At 24.8% G+C, this 20,059-nt stretch overlaps 2 protein-coding genes across 2 annotated transcripts; both read left to right on the top strand. All coding sequences in view use genetic code 6, as the record gives it.

Moving 5' to 3' along the window:
- Positions 1-985: 985 nt before the first annotated feature.
- On the top strand, positions 986-5,670 carry TTHERM_00304240 (zinc finger lsd1 subclass family protein; the record flags this gene model as incomplete). Its single annotated transcript, XM_001021000.2, has 13 exons — positions 986-1,154; positions 1,226-1,761; positions 1,848-2,166; positions 2,312-2,504; positions 2,566-2,863; positions 2,920-3,280; positions 3,333-3,460; positions 3,547-3,695; positions 3,757-4,626; positions 4,676-4,872; positions 4,927-5,042; positions 5,103-5,225; positions 5,287-5,670. The coding sequence occupies exons 1-13, from the start codon at positions 1,076-1,078 to the stop codon at positions 5,668-5,670; spliced, it is 3,753 nt and encodes a 1,250-aa protein (XP_001021000.2). The 5' UTR covers positions 986-1,075.
- Positions 5,671-9,303: 3,633 nt separating this feature from the next.
- On the top strand, positions 9,304-18,962 carry TTHERM_00304220 (zinc finger lsd1 subclass family protein; the record flags this gene model as incomplete). Its single annotated transcript, XM_001020999.2, has 31 exons — positions 9,304-9,780; positions 10,069-10,372; positions 10,421-10,634; positions 10,699-10,993; positions 11,055-11,223; positions 11,283-11,432; positions 11,494-11,589; positions 11,645-11,882; positions 11,936-12,192; positions 12,299-12,442; positions 12,490-12,585; positions 12,634-12,880; positions 12,955-13,220; positions 13,273-13,536; positions 13,588-13,834; positions 13,898-14,163; positions 14,214-14,357; positions 14,429-14,524; positions 14,579-14,825; positions 14,877-15,148; positions 15,203-15,346; positions 15,400-15,495; positions 15,628-15,874; positions 15,933-16,529; positions 16,580-16,852; positions 16,901-17,052; positions 17,106-17,233; positions 17,285-18,164; positions 18,220-18,326; positions 18,399-18,521; positions 18,576-18,962. 31 exons carry the CDS (start codon positions 9,304-9,306, stop codon positions 18,960-18,962), a joined length of 7,623 nt encoding a protein of 2,540 aa, XP_001020999.2.
- Positions 18,963-20,059: the final 1,097 nt, after the last annotated feature.

The following is a 20,059-nucleotide window of genomic DNA, read 5'->3' as shown; positions in this document are numbered from 1 at the left end:
AAAGAGTGATGTAAATTAAAATTAAATATTTTTTGTTTAGAGATTATAGGTTTTTATATTTTGACTAAAAAGAGGAATTTGGATTTGATTAAAATTAAATACTAATTTGTTTTGTTGTATTACTGTATTATCTGGTTGTTTTATTTTAATATTTTTTTTAAATTTAGATTTAATTTCAATTTTCAAATTCATTATATTACTAAATAATAATTTGAAAGAGAATTTCTGTAAAATAATTAAAATTACAATAATTTCATAATTAAATATTTATCATTTAGATAATTATTTCAATTAATATTTTTAGATAAAATTAATTTTAAAAATGGCTAAAAATAATTAAACATTATCTATTTAGTACATTTTTTAATTTTATGATAAATCAATTATCATAAATGTAACATAAAAATTACTGAAATATAATTACAATTTAGTACAAAAATATATGGATGTTATCAAAAGTAAAATTAATAGAATTCAAATTTATTTATCAGTGATATTTTGAAATCAAAATGTCTAATGAAATAGATGAGGTATAAGGAACTAACAATTGAGGTCTATTTTGATTCAATCAATTCCGAAAAGAGAAGTGTAATTTGTTTATTACCAGATTATTTATTTTCAAATTATTACAAATATTTTCGATCATAAAATATAAGAAATAGAAAAATAAAATTTGTAGGAGCAAAGGTCTCTCTATTCATGAAATGTTAATCCTCTAGTGGTTAATATTAAACCTAAATCGATCTAAAAAATTGATATTGAGGACTTACTCACTTATAATGATTTCACTCTAGCCACATTCTAAGTGCACAAAGTAAGTAAAGCAGACCAAGTAAAATTCATTACATGGGAATAAGGAGTAATGAATTGTAAACAAAATATTAATTAATCGGATTATTGAAACAAAAATTTGGCAAACATCTTTGATTGATCAAATAAACTTCAGAATATGTCCCTTGCAAATTATTTAAATTAAAATCAAATTAGTCTATTGAATTTAACCATAAGAAGATAATTATATCGAAAAGCAAAACAAATATAGCTGACACTTATAAAATTAAAAATTGTAACAAAAATGAAACTAAAAACAAATTAAAAATACTTCTTATTAAACCTCATTTATTTATCATATTTCATTGATCTAGCTTTTTCAGGTATATTTAATTGCTTTAATTCAAATGGAGTTTTTTCTTATCTTATGATTTACTTCTACATTATTAAATAGATTTGTTATCTAGCCAAAGTTACCTACTTTAGGAGCTTGATTAAGATGTCTTAGATCCATCATTAAAATAATTGTGGGAGAATTCTAAGATAATACAATGTGAAGACACTGATTTTATAGAATTTGATAATAAATATATTTTATCTTCAACCTCTTAAAACGAAAATTCTTATCTTAAAAGAGATTTTGAGATACCAATTCCTCATTATAAAATATCATTATCATTTGAAATTTTGCTTTTAAATAGCATGGAGAAAAACAACGCAATAAATATTTAATATGATGGCATGCAGGGAGGGATCATTATTTTTGATCACGAATAAGCGAGGCCATATTGCTTTAAAGGCTAAAATTAAATTCTTGAGTTTTACTAGATGTCATTTATTCATAATACATAAAATTTGGTGTTGAATCTAACAAGATTAGCTCAACCAGGGTCAAATGATATAGCACCCTATGATTTTGCATTGAAGAATATATTTATTGAAGTACATTAATGCCACTAATCATGCTCTAAATGCAGTGGGCCAAGTCATGTAAATATTTTAAAAAAATAATCTAACAAATAAAGAATGTTAAAAGTAAAATAACTCCTAAATCTTATAAATATTTCAATTATTAGAATGAATGCACAGCCTGTCCAGAAGGAGCAAGTTTGACTGATAACACATGTACTTGCTAAAACGGAAAGCTCTTCTTGAATTATAAATGTGTAGATCAATGTAGTTATAAATACATATAAGATCATTCAAGCTAGAGCTGCATTTAGAATAATTGTAATATCAGCTAATGCTCTTAATGTGACTCTGATAAATTTAATTACTGTGAGTTATGTTAAAGTGACTTTTTTAACTACGAAGGTTAATGTATTAAGAGATGCCCATTGTGGACATTTTAATAAGGGCAAAAATGTATCATCAAAATCATATAAACATCTAAAAGTAAATTTTCTAAATTTAAAAACATTTATGTTTGAGATCTTAACTAGTACTAAAAATATTAAGATTAGTATATTTATTTAATTTCTTTACAATTCTTATATATTTAAGTTTAAATTAATTTTTTTGTATTCATCCTGCAATAAAGGTTCTAGCTTCCTCCTTCAAGGACTGTACAATTAGTTTTTATCTTAGGATGAAGCTAATAGCCTTTAATTATAATACTCTGGTTTTTCTTCAACCTAATAAAGCTAAGTTAGATATTGTGGTAATTAATTTTACGTTGGTGGTCCGCTTCCTTCTACAAATTAAATCTTTATAAAAAAATCTATTTCGTTTATGTAAGCGCATTTTAATTAATTCTTATCTGATTGTAATCATGTTTTTTTTTTTCTTTTTAAGACCTCCTCATTACATGCTAACTTTAAGTTTCAACTATGTTTTGATTGATATGGCTATCAATGAAGGATTTAAGATTCTTATTGATGGAAGAATTGTAGCATTTATTTATCAATCTAGCGAAAACTTGTCAAAAAATTAAAATATTTGTGGAGCAAGCTAGATAGACACTATTGACTCATTTAGTTACACATTTAAGCACAGTTTATAGAATATAACAATAGAAATTTATATGCAATTAACCTAGCCTTTCACCACATAATCATTTGGCATCAGAGATATTCTTATGATATCTTAAAATGTAAGAAATATTTAAATTATTTAAATATCTATAAAATTCTACATTAAATTAAAAAGTGTAATGACAATTGTGAAGAGTGTAATTAACAAGGGGTTTGCACATAATGCCAGCAAGATTTTATGTTTTAAGAAAGTGATAACACATGCAGAAAAAATTCCTAATGCTCCCCTGGCCACTATAGTGACCTTACATAAAAAAAATGTTTGAAGTGTCATTCACAATGCAAAACTTGCTCAGGATCATAAATTAATTAGTGCATGTCATGTTAAAATGGAAAATATTTATCTGACTCTAATTGCGTTGAGCAATGCCCAGCTGGAAGCTTTTTGAATAAATAAAGAGAATGCCAAAATTGTAATTCTACTTGTTAGACATGTTCAGATGATAGAGTTTATAGCTGCCTAACATGCCCATTATGTAAATTTTTAAAGTTGATTTAATTAAAAAACTAAAAATTTTTTTAAAAAAGAATTAGTTTATTAAGAAGGCTATTGTCTATAAGAATGTAGTTCTGGATATTATTTTTAAATGAGTAATAGATCATGTTATAAGTGCTCTTCATAGTGCAAAGAATGTTTTGGACCTGATTCTGATCAAGTATTTAAAAAATATATCAAAAATTAAATTATCCAAAATTATTTTAAGAGAAAAAATTTTAATAGTAATTTAATTAAAAATAAAAGTGTAAAAGTTGTCATGAATAAAAATACATACTTGATTCATAATGCGTAAATAGTTGTCCTTAAAATTATTTTGTCTCTACTGCAAACATATGTGAAAAATGTGATGAAGGATGTAGTAAGTGTGATAAAAGTAGCAGTAATTGCTAAGAGTAATAAATTACTTATTTAAATATTTGTTAAAAGTTTTTAAAAATTTATTAAATTTTTTAGGTGTAAAAGCGGTTATTTAATGCTTAAAAATTAATGCTTTTCTGAACCACCTGCTGGATACTATTTAGATGGAAATTAATTTAAAGAATGTTTTTAAGGGTGTGCAAAATGCATAAATTCTAGTAAAGATAGCTGCTTATCTTGTATGTAAAACTATTTCACATATTAAGATAATACTTGTGTTGATAAATGTCCTGAGGGATTTTTCCCTAACTAAAATAAATAATGCTAGATGTGCTCTGGCTATTGCAAAACTTGCACTAGTTTTTACGAGTGCACAACCTGTAACTACGGTTTATTTGAGCTGAATGGAAAATGTGTAAGCGAATGTCCTTCTTAAATATAATATTTCCAAGACGAAATAGATTTAAAGTGCATAAAGTGCAACTCAGAATGTCCATAATAAGGCTGTAAAGGTCCAACTATAGAAGACTGTATAGACGAACAAATTCAAATTCAAGATACAATGGTTTCCAAAATAATATTTATCTAACTTTCTTTTTGGATAGTTTGCTGTATCGTTGGCTATATGTTGGATAAATTTTAATCTAAATCCTATTTAAACAAAAACAGAATTAATTAATAAGAATATGAAGAAGAAAACAAGAGAGAGGATAAAAAATAAATGAGACTTCCTACGAAAGAGAATTAAATGAAAGAAATTAAGCTAAATTTCAAAAAAAATTCATCAAGTCTCCCAAAAAGCTACTAAATAATGTAGCAAGACTAAAACATTAACATTCAAAAAATAGAATTTCCTCAAGTAAATAAAGATTGTAAAGAGGACTTATCCTTTACTAATGACAATATAAGCGTAAACAGTAACTCTCCTACTAAAATTGGTTCATAGACAAGCTTTAACAAAAATTCGTAAATAATTAATGTCTAATAATTAAAAATTTTAATTACTTTTTTAAAGAAGTATAGTAGGTTTATTTAGTTCAGTAACCTAATTTATGGAAAAGGTAGCTTCAACTCCAGAAGGCTCTCCAAAATCAGCGAAGCTTAAAGAAAAAGAAAATAATTAGATATAAATGGACCTTTCTTAAGCTCTACAAATTTATTAAGTCAATCAGAAAAATAATAAGCAGGAGATTTTACCAACATTTTCAGGAGGTAAATAAATTATAATGTTAAAAATGTATTAATTAATATTTAAATGAATGAAAGATGTTGAATGCATAACCAAATTTGAGAACAAATCTTTATAAAAAATGCAAGATTCTGATAACTCTGAATTATTAAATGAATAATCTAAATTTAATTAAAAATTATACTTCACTCTGGTAAAAAAAATTTTCAAAATAAATTTATTTACTTAAAATTTTTTATCAAAATAATTAAAGGCTGGTAATGAAATAGTGTCTTTTTTCGTATTTTATGATCACAAATAGAGCAGAATAACAAAAAGCAGCTTATTCTTCTTAAAAAATATATTTTTAATTAGCTTTCAAATATTTGCATTGATGGTAAATAAATAAGTTTATAATTTTATCTTAAAAATAAACATATTTTTTAATAATTTAATAGGAAAATTCATTGTAACTATCATTCATTTCAATATTGTTAGGAATAACCTTGAAGGGAATCATTTCTAAATCTCTTATCTATATAAAAACATATTAGATAGTTAAAATAGCTGTATCCTTACTCATAACAATTGCTGCATTCTTTTTGCTTATGACATAATTAGTTTATCCTGAATTAAAAGAAATCAAATACAGCTATGATAGAAAGTGGGCATTATACTATCTTTTTGCACAAACAATTGATATAGTAATAATTCAATCAATAATTTCCTTCTTGAGCTATTATATAACCAGAAAAAATACAATCATGATAAGACAAACAAAATTATTCTTAGCAATGAAGTTCGTTTTTAGGAGAGAATAATATGAACAAAAATTTGAATGAAATAAAAAAATAAATTAAATATTTATTAATGATTTTACTTATGTTGTAAAAATTATTAAACTAAAAAATATATATTTTATAATTCTTGATTATTTATTTTTTATAATCAAATCTAATTACTTCAATTTTAATGTTTATTGTAAATGATATTTGATATTTTTCATTTAAATTAAGAAATTTTATTTGCCATACTAATTATATTGGAAATAGTAAATGAGTAACAAAATTTTATATAATATTCTGTAATCCCCTATAGTCTAGCAGGTTAGGATAGAAGGTTTTCACCCTTCAGACCCGGGTTCAAGTCCCGGTGGGGGAAATTTTTTTGAACTAAAATATTAACATTTCATATTTACTTTTTTAGATGATATTATCAATTAAAAATTCTTTCTTGAATAACTTTGCTCAAAAAAAAAAATATAAGGAAAATTAATTGTATTGAATAAGAACAGCCATATACAACAACTGCGAGAATAAATGTAAGAAAACAGAAATATACAATTACAAAAACACTAAAAAAATGAGAGAGTTATTTATTTTTCTACTAAAAAATTATTTATTTGAATGAAAATTTTTTTCATAAAGCATTTAAAAGGAAGAATTTTTAATTTCATATAAAAAATTTTTAATAAAATATTTATTTATCTCTAGAATTATCTAAATAAATAAATATTTATATAAGGTTTTAAAATTTATTTAATACTTTAATTTTTTGAAGGTATGAAAAAATATGTAATAAATTAAATAATAGAAAAATGTTAATGGTATTAATGTTAACATTCATTAGTTATTTTTTATTTGAAACACGATTTGCCTTCTAGTTGAAAAATTCAAACTTAAAAAAAATTGAGGTAATTTGTAATCCGTAAAACGTAAAACAAGATAGGCTTGATGACGATTTACATTTAATTAAATGGATGGTTTAAATTTTTTATTTTTATTTTTTTGAAATTACTTGACAATTTAATTGGAATGCTCTAAACTAAAGATATCCTTTAATAAAATGAAAATTTTACCACAACTTTATAATATAAGGTGATCAAATGTTAGTATATTTCCTTATTTAAATTATACATTTAATTTAAGTTTATATTTCAATTAATAATTAATTGATGGTTGATTGTCATTACAACTTTTTTTTTTTTTTGTAAATAACATAACAAATATTTTCATTCTAATTATCTAGTTACAAAATAAGACATATTAGCAAACAATAAAAATTAGAAAAACATAATATTTAACACTATATACTAAATGGCAAATAAATAATCATAAATTTACTAACAAAGTAATTAGTAACCTACTTTTTTTAAAAACAATTAGAATATGGTGATTAAAATCATATTTGCCACCCTCATATTCATTAAGTATGTTTTAGCAAGTTATATTACTTACTACCATATTTTTGTTTATCTTAATCCTTTTAAATTATTTGAGATGGATTTCTAATCGGTAATGAATTTTAGTTACATAATCCCTCTCCTCTTAAAGGATCTCCATAATAAATTATTTAATTCATGTCTAAATATACAAGTATCTGAAAGAATTAGAAAGTGTTTGGAATTATTGAAAAAAATAATTACTAAAACATTTAAAAAACATATACAATTACCTACCATTAGTTTTCTTATTTAAGGTGCTAAAGAATAAAGCTAAAAAATTTTTTTTGTTCTTAAGTTTAACCACTCTGATTTAAATCTAAACTAATAATAGTCAGAATAATTGAGGTTTTGTATTAACTAAATTAGTAAATTTAGTAGAAATTTTTAATTTATTTGTGGATATAATTAAATTGAATCAATTAAATGATAATTAATTTTACTAAAGTATAGTATAGAATGAAATTAATTTAGCAACAAATTATTTGTTTCTTATAACCAATGTAATAATTAAGGGAATAATTTTGCATAAATTTATTTAAATAAAATTCCATCTAAAATATTAAAAAAATCTTAATAATTATTTAAATATTAATTTATTGTGTCAAATTTTTTAAATTCATATTTTAATAATTTAATATTCAATTCATATAAACTAGCTTATTTTATTAATATTTTTATATCAAAAAAATCAAATTGTTTTTAGATGTTTAGCTATTAAAATGAAATTAAATTATATTTTTTACATTAATAAATGATTTTTAATATGCCTTATTTTGTAGTTTTGGAATAACTATTTATATTTATTTATTTAATAAAGTATCTACAAATAAAAAATGCTTAATAAAAGCAATTCAAATATTTTTAATTATCTTACCAATTCGAATAGCAAATATGATATAAAATTTAGTGATCAGATTAGATTATTCAAACAAAAGATTTTATTAATTAATACACTTAAATAATTTGTAATTTATTAATTAAGTTTTGAAAAAATTGTTTAATCAATTTTCTTTTTATTAATTTAAATAGCAGTAACTCTCCTATCCAAAATGTAATAATTCTTGCTAATAACAAATTTATTTATAGGAAAATTAAGAAACAAAGTTATTAGCCTTACATCTTTTTTTGCTTAATTTTCAGAGATATAAATTTAATTAGTATTTAAAAGAAAAACTTTATTTCAGAAATAAATAATAAATAACTTTTAATTTATTATGATTTCTTTTCAAATTTAATTGCTGTGTTTTGGAATGATATTGTTCTATAATAACACTGAAAGGAAAAAAAATTAACAAATATTGAATGGAATTTAAATCAATTTACAAATTAATTAATACACACTTAGAATTTTTTTCTTATTAGAAAATTATTTATTTACTTATTTTTAGGCTATTCTTTTTATAAAAACTCCAAAATTATTTTCTTTTTACTCGCAAGCCACATTTAGGCTGCAATTTGAATTTGGAATTGTGATTAGTTTTACAAAAATAAAAGTAATCTAAATATCATACAATATATGGCTTAATCAATTTTATGGCTATTCCTTGCTTAATTTGCTGATATATTTTTTTCTTTATATGGAATTCAAATATGGTAAATTTTATAAAAAAATAATTTAATACCACAATTTAAGTAATTCTTTTAATCATAATTAATAAAAGTAACTAAGTCAGCTAAGGAAAGACAGATTACAATTTATTTAAAAAGAAATATGAATTTTATCTTTTTTTAGAGGCTTGCTAAAAACAATGTGAAGATTAAATAGGCTTTAATTGATTTATTAGGAATAGACTTTTAACCATAAAAAATTAATTATTTAATACGAAGAATACGAAATCAGCTTACAATAAATTTGCATACATCAAAGTTTATTTATACATTTTTTTATTATTCAGTGGTTAATGTTTTTGTATATATATTTTGACTATTTTTATAAAGATACTTTTTTTATTAATACAAATTGATAATTACATTTCGTTTGTGATAATAGAAATAGAACAAAAGTTCGAATAAAAAGGATAATTAATTTAATTATCTGAAATTACTTTAGATTTACTAATATAAATATCAATATCAGTTATACATACTACTTAGACAAAATGAAAATTCAACTTTAAATTCTACTAATCATCTTTTTTTTCCTGCGAGATATTTATTCTGGTAATTTATTTAGAAAAAAGTATATTAAAAATAGCATTTTTCCTTACTTTATATAGATGGTTTACTAATAAGTGATGAATTTCACTTAGAAATGACTGCATCCTAAATCTAAGGATGGCCTAGTCTCACAATTAAATGTACATCAACAGATTATGTTAACAGAAAAAATTAGTTGATGTATGGTATTATTGATAAAACGAATAACTAAAACATTCAAAAGACTTACACCATTAGTTAACCACATTGGAGTTTGTCTGTAAGAGTAAATATCTACACACTAAGGAATTTTGCAGCTAGTGATAACATCTAAGTATATATGGATGGAACTAAGTAGATTTAATATCAAAAAGGAACCAATTTAAATATTGGAGAATCACTTTGCCTATCATAAAATGATTACCTTTATTAATTTTATAAAAATATTACCCATTCGGCAAATACATTTGTCTTAGCATTTTAATCATCTATTTCTACTTCTGCATCAACAGGAGGATTTGCATTAAGTGAGCTATATGTTGAAATAGATACTTGCTATCCTGGATGCTAAACTTGCTCTGGACCTGCAAATGTACATTTTTATATAAAATTAAATTGTAATATTGATCCAATTTCATTTAAATATTAATAAATATGCAGCAATTATAAAATTTTATATATAATTGAATTAACATTTTAACCCATAAATTATTTTATTTAATTTTAAGGGTAAAAATAAAATTAATTGCTATCCTTTAACTTTTTAGTTTTTACCCTTTGAGAATTGTGGCAAAATCATGCTAATATTATATATAACTTATTGATAACATAAATAAAATAAATTACTCTTAAATTCAAATTAATAATTTTTATTATACAGAATTAATGTCTCACATGTATAACAGGAGCTGTTGCTAATAATGGTTAATGCTAATGTACAACAGGTTTTGCTTACTAAACATCTTGTGTCCCTACCTGTCCTGCTGGGTTAAGAGGAGAACCTACTTTATTAGTATGTGTTTAAGATTATTGTGATGCATCTGTTTGTGCTACATGTGACAATACAACAAAATCATGCACATCTTGCAAAGCTGGTTTTTATCTACTATAAACTTAATGCGTAGCTTCCTGCCCTACTTATACTAATTAATAAGGAAATGCTTGCTAAGATATACTACCATCAAGTAATTTTTAAAAAAAATAATCCAAAAAATTAACTATTATTATTTTAGATGGGATGTATCTACTTAAAGCTCTATATTAAACTTTTGTTTCTGAAAGTGAAATCGCTGCAGGTGGACTAACAGTTACTGGTTTAGAAGGAAACGGATTCGGTACAGTAACAAGTTCTGGAGCTTACACATCTGTTTGTAATGGAGTTTATTATATTGGTGGCTATATGTTAGCTGCAAGTAATGCATCATTTAAAAGAACTTTTACTGGACTGTAAAAATCAAATTTTATTTTTTTTAACAATCATATTTTTAACATTGAATTTAAAAATTTTTAGACCTCCTCATTCTTAAATAAGAGTTGGTTTTACATTCGTAGCTATAGATGATTGGGATAGTGAATACATTTACATTAATTATGATGGTTAATAGGCTTCCAATTTCATGGTAAATATAGCCGATACTGTAGATGCATTGTGCGGATTACAAAGTTTTTTGGATTTGGTTTATAATGTAGACAAAACTGCAATACATACAAGTCCTACTCTTAATTTAGAAATAAAGGCGACACTCTCTTTAAATTCATCATAAAAATCTTATGGTCTGAGAAATTTATTTGTAATTTTAATCCAAGTAAAATCAAAATTATTCTTATTAAATTCCAATAAAAAATCATTTTTATTTCAAATTAAAGTGTAGTTAATGGTGTATATCGTGTAATCCAACAACATGCTTGTAATGTGATATCACACATTATTTATACAAAGGATCTTGTTATGTAACTTGTCCAACAACTACATACATAGATTAAAATAGAGAATGTCACGATTGTGATGCTTCTTGTGCTACTTGTAGCGGCCCAAGTAAATTTATTTAGTTTTTATATTGAAATCGATAAATACACAAATTAATTAATTATTAGATAATACTGATTGTATTACTTGCCCACCTGGAAAATTGCTATATAATAATGGTGGTTGGACCTGTGTAAGTAATTGTCCTGCTACAAATTATTACAGTGATGGTACTAAATGTTAAAAATGTGATTCAAGTTGCTTGACTTGCTCTGGAGGTAAATTTAATATAATTATTTTGCAAAATTAAACATATCTTTTATTAAATAACATTAAAAGGAGCTAATAATAATTGTCAAACATGTAATGCTGGAGTTTTTTTGTATTAGAATTAGTGCTTAGCAAGTTGCCCTTCTAATACTTTTGTTAGTGGAAGTACAAAGATTAAATTATTATTGAATTTGTACTTAAAAATATTTTATTTTATTAGCCTAATGTGTTAACTGCGATGGTAGTTGTAAAACATGTACTGGTGCATCAAATTAATAATGTGCATCATGTGATACTACATATTTATTGACTTAAGGAACTTCCAAGTCATGTGTATCAAATTGTGGAAATTCACTATACCCAAACACTACAAATCATACATGTTCTAGCTGTGATTCTACTTGTTTTAATTGCTCAGGTCCTAACCCTAATTAATGTACTTAATGTACAGGAAATAGGTAAAATAAATTAAAATTGTTTTTATAAAATTAAATCTATACTTTTAAAAAAGATATCTTTAGGGAAATTAATGCTTGCTTACATGTAACCCAGGATTTTATGCAGGAGCAAATAATATGTGTGTCGCATGTGATTAAACATGCGCTACTTGTAGTGCAGGAGCTAATACTAATTGCTTAAGCTGTTAGCTTCCTTTATATTTGAATGGAAATTAATGTCTAAATTCATGTAATTCAAATCAATACAAGGATGATCCTACAGCTAGCTGCCTTAGCTGTGACTCTAGTTGCTTAACTTGTTAAGGAGCTGGTAAAAGAACAATAATTTTATTTGCTTTTAATTCAATTTAAATAATAAATTCATAATAAAGATAAGAATTTTTAATATTCTATAATTATTTTTTTTTAATAATAAGGACCTAAAAATTGTACATCATGTCCTGCATCCACGTTCTTGAACGTTGATCATTCTTGTGTTTCAAAATGCCCAGACGGGTTATATGCAGATGGAAATGTATGCAAAGCTTGTCCATCTTAATGTGCCAAGTGTGTTATATAAGGTAAATCTAATCTTTAAAAAATAGTCTAACACTTTTATAATAAAAAGGTACTTCTCCTGTTTGCACAACATGCCCACCTAGTTAAGCTTTATATAATGGAAACTGCGTGGCGACTTGCCCAGCAAAAACTTATTAGACCAATAGTAAATTTTTAATCTTTAATGTTCTATATTATTTATTTTTTTTTAAAGATGGAGCAACAAATATTTGTTCTAGTTGCGATTCCAGCTGCTAAACTTGCTCAGGTCCTAATGCTAATTAATGTTTATCTTGCATACTACCAAATTATTTTTAACCAGATACTACCTAATGCGTAACTACTTGCAAGACTAGTTACTATCCTGTCTAAAATACTGCTACCTGTGCTCCCTGTAATGCTACATGCTACTAATGCTCAGCATCTACTGCAAATGATTGTACAAGTTGTACAGGAAATTTGTAATAATTCATAATTCATTTTTTGTTAATTTTTATAGAAAATTTTAATATACAATTTTATTTTCTTATAAAAGATATTTATAAAATAACACATGCTCATCAACTTGTTAGAATGGAACTTATCCAGATAAAACTACAAATAAATGTACGTAATGCGATTCGACATGCTTAACATGTTCTGCAGGAACAAATACAGACTGTTTGACATGCAGTCCTCCAAATTATCTTCAAACTGACAAAAATTCATGTTTGACCACATGTAAAAGTAACGAATATCAAGATAATTCCTCCAATAAGTGTGTAGCTTGTAATGTATTATGTGCAACTTGCAGTGGTCCTGGTATACTTTTTTAAGCTTAAAATAATTTTAATTTTGATTTATATTTAATTAGCATCTACTTAATGCTTAACATGCCAAGCAGGATAAATATTATATACATCACCTGATAATAAAAAGACTTGTGTGAACTCTTGTCCTGATGGGTATTATAGTGATACAAAAAATAATGTATGTGCTTAATGCAATTCATCCTGTTTAACATGTGCATCACCAGGTGATAATAAAAGTTGTTTATCCTGTGCTCCTACTCTATATTTGCTGAATGGCTAGTGTGTTAATTCATGCCCTTAAAAGTACTACTCTACTACAAGCACAAGTATAGATTAATATTTCTTATTTAATACTTATCAATATTTTTTTTAAATAGATCCTTAGACTATGATTTGCAAGCAGTGTTATTAAGATTGCTTGACTTGCTCTGGACCTCAGAGCACTGATTGCAAAACATGCTAGCTTCCAAATTATTTTGTTGCAGCTACTTCTTAATGTCTACCAAATTGTCCTGCTAAATTTTATAAAAATGATCCACTTGCTTAATGTTCTGCCTGTGATCCTTCATGTGCTAACTGTAGTGGGCCATCAGCTAGTTAATGCACTTCTTGCTCAGGTTCATTGTAATAAATTAAATAATTTAAAAAATTTGAAATTGAAATGTACAATATTTATTTTAAAATTAGGTACCTTGATGGTGTTTCTTGTATTAATACTTGCTCACCTGGTAAATTTGCAAATCAACAAAATAATACTTGCACGGCTTGTGATCCAACTTGTAAGACTTGTGATGGAACTACTTCAACAAATTGCCTTTCTTGTGCCCTTCCTAACTATTATTAATTATCAACAAAACAATGTGTTTAATAATGTAATGCTAATTAATATAAAGATAACGCAACAATTTCTTGTATAGCATGTAATAGTACTTGTGCTACATGCAGTGGTCCCAGTAAAATATTGATCGATTTTAAAATATTTTATTAAAAATTTTTTTAATAGATTCAAATTAGTGCTTAACTTGCAACGGAACTGATGTATTAATTAATGGTAATACTTGTTAAAGCAACTGCCCAGATGGTTAATATTAAGATTAAACTGTCTGCAAAGCATGTGATTCTTCTTGTAAAACTTGCGTTTTTCCTGGTAAACTTTTTAACTTTGTTAAAATCGTTTTATTGATATTAATCATATTTTTTAAATAATGAAAAATATAGGTAGCTCTAATAAGTGTGTTACTTGCAAAACTGGCTAGTATTTCTATTAAAATCAATGCTTGAGTAAATGTCCTAATAAAACTTTCTCAACAACATGTAATAATAATTAATAATAATTTAAATGAGCTAATGTTATTTTCATAAAATAAGTGTAAGACAAAACGTTAATTTGTACAGATTGCGATTAAAGCTGTTAATCTTGTAGTGGATCTTTATCCAATAATTGTCTTTCATGTGCAGGTTCATTATTCTTGAATTCAGACAATACCTGCAAACCAACATGCATAGTAGGGTAGTACCCAAACACTTAAAATTCTACATGTCAACCATGTGATAAAAGTTGTTATTAATGTAAAGGACCTAATAGCAATTAATGCACTGCATGTTAAGGAAATAGGTATAAAATAATTTTATAATCATAAAAAATTAATTAAAATTTTATGTAAAGCTTCTTAGATACTAATGCTTCTACATGCGTAGGAACTTGTCCTCCAAAATAGTATGCAAATACCACAAATAATACTTGTTCTGCTTGCCATCCCACATGCAACTCTTGTAGCGGTCCATTATCAAGTAACTGTACTTCATGTAGTCTCCCTAATTTTATGTAAACTAATTCTCAGTCATGTTTACCAACATGTTAATTGAATGAGTATTAGGACTAAGCATCAGTATCTTGCAAAGCTTGTGATTTATCATGTAAGACATGTGGTGGTTAAGGTAAATTTTTTAATATTGAATAAATTATTCTAAGTAATTTAATCAATAAATTAGGACCAAATAATTGTCAAAGCTGTAATGTAAATTAATTTTTGCATTTAGGAAATTCTTGTGTCGCAACTTGCCCTGCTGGATATTATAGTAATGTAAATGTTTGCTCAATCTGCTCTAAAAATTGCTAAACTTGTAATTATCCTGGTAATAAAATTATTCTTTAGAATTTAATAATTCAAAATAACTTTATAAAATAGGTGATGATAGCTCTTGCACAACTTGCAAAAATAACCAATTCCTATACAAAGGCTAGTGCTATTAAAATTGTCCTAATAAGACTTTTTCATAAACAAGTATTTATATTTTCTTTATCAATTAAATTGATTATTTTTAGAAATATGGAAATACTTTTATTTATTTATTTATTTATTTATTTTATCATTCAAATTAATTTAAATAAATTTCATTTATTTTTTTAATTTTAGTTTAAGGAATTTAAGTTTGCACAGACTGTGATAGCTCATGCTTGGCTTGTAATGGACCAACAAATACAAATTGCACTCAATGTGCTCTTCCTAATTATCTTTTGCTATCAACTAATTCTTGTGTTTAGAATTGTCCTGATAGTTTTTACAAAAACGATTAGTTAGCTTAATGTTCCTAATGTGATTAATCGTGCTTTCAATGTAATGGTCCAACGGCAAATTCATGCACAGCATGCACTGGAAAGATGTAATTGAAATTTTTTGTTAAAAAATAATTGATTAAATTTTTGATGTAAATAAAATAGGTATTTAGACAACCAAAAATGTGTAGCTAATTGTTCAGATGGGAAGTACAAAAGTCCTACTAGCAATATTTGTTTGAATTGTAATTCAAGCTGTAAAACATGTAACCCTGCAAATCCTAATAATTGTCTTACATGCACTCTACCATTATATTTCTAATATAGAGACTCTACATGCCAATTAACATGCCAACCAGACTAATATAGAGATAATGCAACAGTAAGTTGCATTAACTGTGATTCATCTTGCTTAACTTGCTTAGGAAGTAAAAATACAGATTGTTTAAGTTGCACAGGTACATATTTACAAAACACCTAATGTGTGAACAGCTGCTCTGATGGGTACTATGCTAATAAGCAAACATAGAGATGTGAGAATTGCAATAGAAATTGTAAAACATGCTTTGGTCCAGATTAAAATAGTTGTATTTCATGTTCAGTTCCTCTTTTGTTCTAAAAATCAACATATTCTTGCGTTACTAGATGCGATAAAAATTATTATAGTAACTACTCTACTAACTCCTGTGAATTATGTCATCCAGATTGTGCTTCATGCAGCGGATCTCTAAATAACTAATGCACATCATGCTCAGGATAAAAGTAAATAGATTTTTATAATATAAATAATTAATATTAATATAAATTTAAAGGTATTTATATTAAAACTCATGTGTGGCATCTTGTCCTAATGGTTTCTTTGCTTAATAAAATAAATGCTAATAATGCACATAAGGATGTTAAGTTTGTACTGATGGATCTGTAAACAAGTGTTTAGTTTGTATGAACACTTATTACCTGTATTAAGGATAATGCGTTAAAAAATGTCCTGAATTCTTTTTTGAGGATATATATTCTTACACTTGCCAGCCTTGCTCTTAAAATTGCTCTTAATGTGTTAATTATGGTTCACTTACTTGCATATAGTAAAATTATATAATAATTTTATTTAAATAACTTAAAAATTAAATAAGATGTGGATAAGGATACAATTTGTACAACAACGCTTGCATAAAGAACTGTCCAGTGGGTACCTATGTTGATAATCAAGTATGTAAAGACTGTAATATAGAATGTTTAACTTGCATAGGTCCTTAAGATAGCTAATGTACATCATGTTAGTCAGGTAAATAATTTCTTACTAAAATTATATTTAGATTTTATGTTTTTTTAATAAAGGAATGTTATTATAAGATAACTACTGCGTTAATAGTTGTGATAGTAATTATGCCTTGATTTAAAGTTAATCTTTATGTGTAAAATGTGATTCTTCATGCTTAACTTGTACAGGATCTGATAAAAATTAAGTAAAAATTTACTTTATTTATTACAAAAATAATTCTTTTTTAAAAAAAAAGTGTGCAACATGTCCTTAAAGCTCAATACCTTTTAATACTTAATGCTTAACATAATGTCCTTAAGGCTTTTACTAAATACCAAATTAACTAAAATGTAATAGCTGTAAACCTTATTGCAGTAAATGTACAAATAGTAATGACTGCTAAGCATGCAGTAAAGGCTATGTTATGCTAAATGGAGACTGCTTAAACTAATGTCCAAATTAGGATTATTTTGTAGACAGTAGTACTAATCAATGTACAGCTTGTAATGATTCGTGCAAAGAATCTGGTTGTTTTGGCCCTGGAGAAAATGATTGCATAGTTAGTTACATTGAAGCTAAAGAATCCATATTGTTTATAATTTTCATGGTTAAACTTGGATATTGGATATTTAATTCTATATCTGGTTACTTTATGGATAAATTTGATGAAAAAGAACATTAGAGAAAAGTAATACAATTTATGAAAGGAGGAGAATAAAGTAGAACTTTTAATTAATCTAACTTATAATAAACACAAGAAGGAAGTGTAATTAAAAGAAAAAACCGTAATAGATTTGATGATTAAAACAATTTATCAGCAACTGAACAGAAAAATATTTATTCTTAAAATAATCAAACTATTTAAAATATGTCCTTAAATACTTCAACTTACAATAATCAATTAAACAATTCAAAGATATTAAATCTTCAAAAAGTGAGCAGTTAAGCACAGATGAGCCCCCTTAAAAATCAATCGTGGAGAGATCTACCTAATGAATTAAGTAACATTAACAATTAGAGCTACAGAAATAATGATGATAGCCCAGTTAAAACAAACCAAAATTTAAACACTCGTCGCCCTATCATCGTGAAGCGCTTTTCTTTCAAGCAAGAAGACGGATGTCCAACATTTAGAGGTAACTTTAAACAAAAATAATAACTTTAAATTTAAAATTAAAATTAAATAAATAGATTAAGAAGACTAAAAAAACAGTGATTCATAAAGCTAAAGCAGTAAAATAGATGATACTAATTAACCAATCGATCTTCCAACTAATTAAAAACTTTATTATTCACTTGTAAAAAAATTATTTTTAATTTACATTTTTTGATAAAGGAATAAATAATTAATTCAATAATTTAAAAATTAGATCGGAAATGATTTGATTTAAGTATGGACTTTATACAATCCATACATAAGTAGAATATTAAGGGCAACTTTAGTTTACTTCAAATTCCTATGCTTCTTTTATGGAACAAACATAATTTATAAGGTAAATATTCTTATATAAAAAAATTGAAGTATTAATTAATAATTTAATAAATAGAAAAGTCCAGGTCTACTGGTTTTATCTTTAATTTTAGGCATGATAATAAAAGAAGCTGTATTTATATTTTTTATTCAATTTGCTATTTGCTTAAGAAAAAGTGCAATGATTGCAGTAATTTTATTGGTAGGTTCTGTCATTGTTGTTTGTACTGTTTGGTTTAGACCAGAAATTTAAAAACTTACTACTAACAAAGACATAACATGGTCTTGGATGTATTTATCGATATTTTTAGTAGACTTTATTTTTGTCTAAACTTCATTGGCACTTTTGAGATACTTTTCTTCTGTTAGAAGTTTAGAAAATAGAAACGATAAATTTCAAGCTTTGCTTGACAAAACTCTTGTTGATTAAGGAGTCATTTACAAGATTAAAAATGAATCTTGATATGAATTGAAAGATTTTTTTCATAAAAAAAGAGATTATAGAAACTGTATTTCTTAAATTTGAATACAGTAAACATTATTAATTTTTATAAATAAATAAATAATATGTAATGTGAGTTTTATAGTATTTAAAATGTATAGTAATAGTTACAAATTAAATTTCAAATTAATTTTTAATAATATATAGTAAGCGCTAAGCAATTTTAAGTTTTTAATTAAATTTTATTTACCATAGATTTCGTTTTGCATTTTATTTGTAAAAATTAATAATAAATATGGGATATATTAAAGTTAATTATAATTAATTTTATGGTGAAAACTGAAGAGTTCTTATTAATAAAGGTTGGATGGTGATTAGTATCAAAAATAAATTAAATAACTAACTAAAATGATAAAATTTGTAGTATTCAACTTTTCTTATTAGAATTGTAGATAAAAAAAATGTTTGCTGTAAACTTTTGAATAAAGAAATTAAAAACAGTTCATATTAAAATAAAAATAAGGAGATTTTAAAGCTGAAAAATCTACGATATAAATTAAGTTGGAAGACTGAATCGATTTCAAAATTTATAGTGATAAATTAATAAACTCCTTTTTATTGTAGATTATAATATGAAAAGTAATAATAATGAATTATTAAGCTGGTTTATGAAAAATCTAAGGAAAACTTACATAGAAATTCAAATAGAATGACAATAAGTAAAAATATATAGAATGTATGCTTTATTGTTTATTTTTTTGCTTGTACATTTAAACAACTTTAATGACAAATAAAAATATATATATAAAATAAAAGGGTGTTTAGAGAAATAATATGCTAATTACATAATTAATTCACTAACTCACTAATTAACACTATTTGGGAAAAATTCAGTATGTGTGTGTGTATGTAATTATTTAGTTAAATATATGTATTAGATAGAAGTGATCATTGAATTTTATTTTTAGAAAAATTAAAAGAAAAACCAATTAATTTATTAATAAGTAAAAACAGTTTGATACAGATACAAACAAACAATTAATCAGGCAAGTAATCAAATTAATTATCAAACGATAAAGAGAGAAAGAAAGCCATTATTAAATAAATTTTTCTTTCAT

Source organism: Tetrahymena thermophila, assembly GCF_000189635.1.
Source record: "Tetrahymena thermophila SB210 genomic scaffold scf_8254551, whole genome shotgun sequence".
Lineage (NCBI taxonomy): Eukaryota > Ciliophora > Oligohymenophorea > Hymenostomatida > Tetrahymenidae > Tetrahymena > Tetrahymena thermophila.
This window is presented reverse-complemented; position numbering and strand designations above follow the sequence as displayed.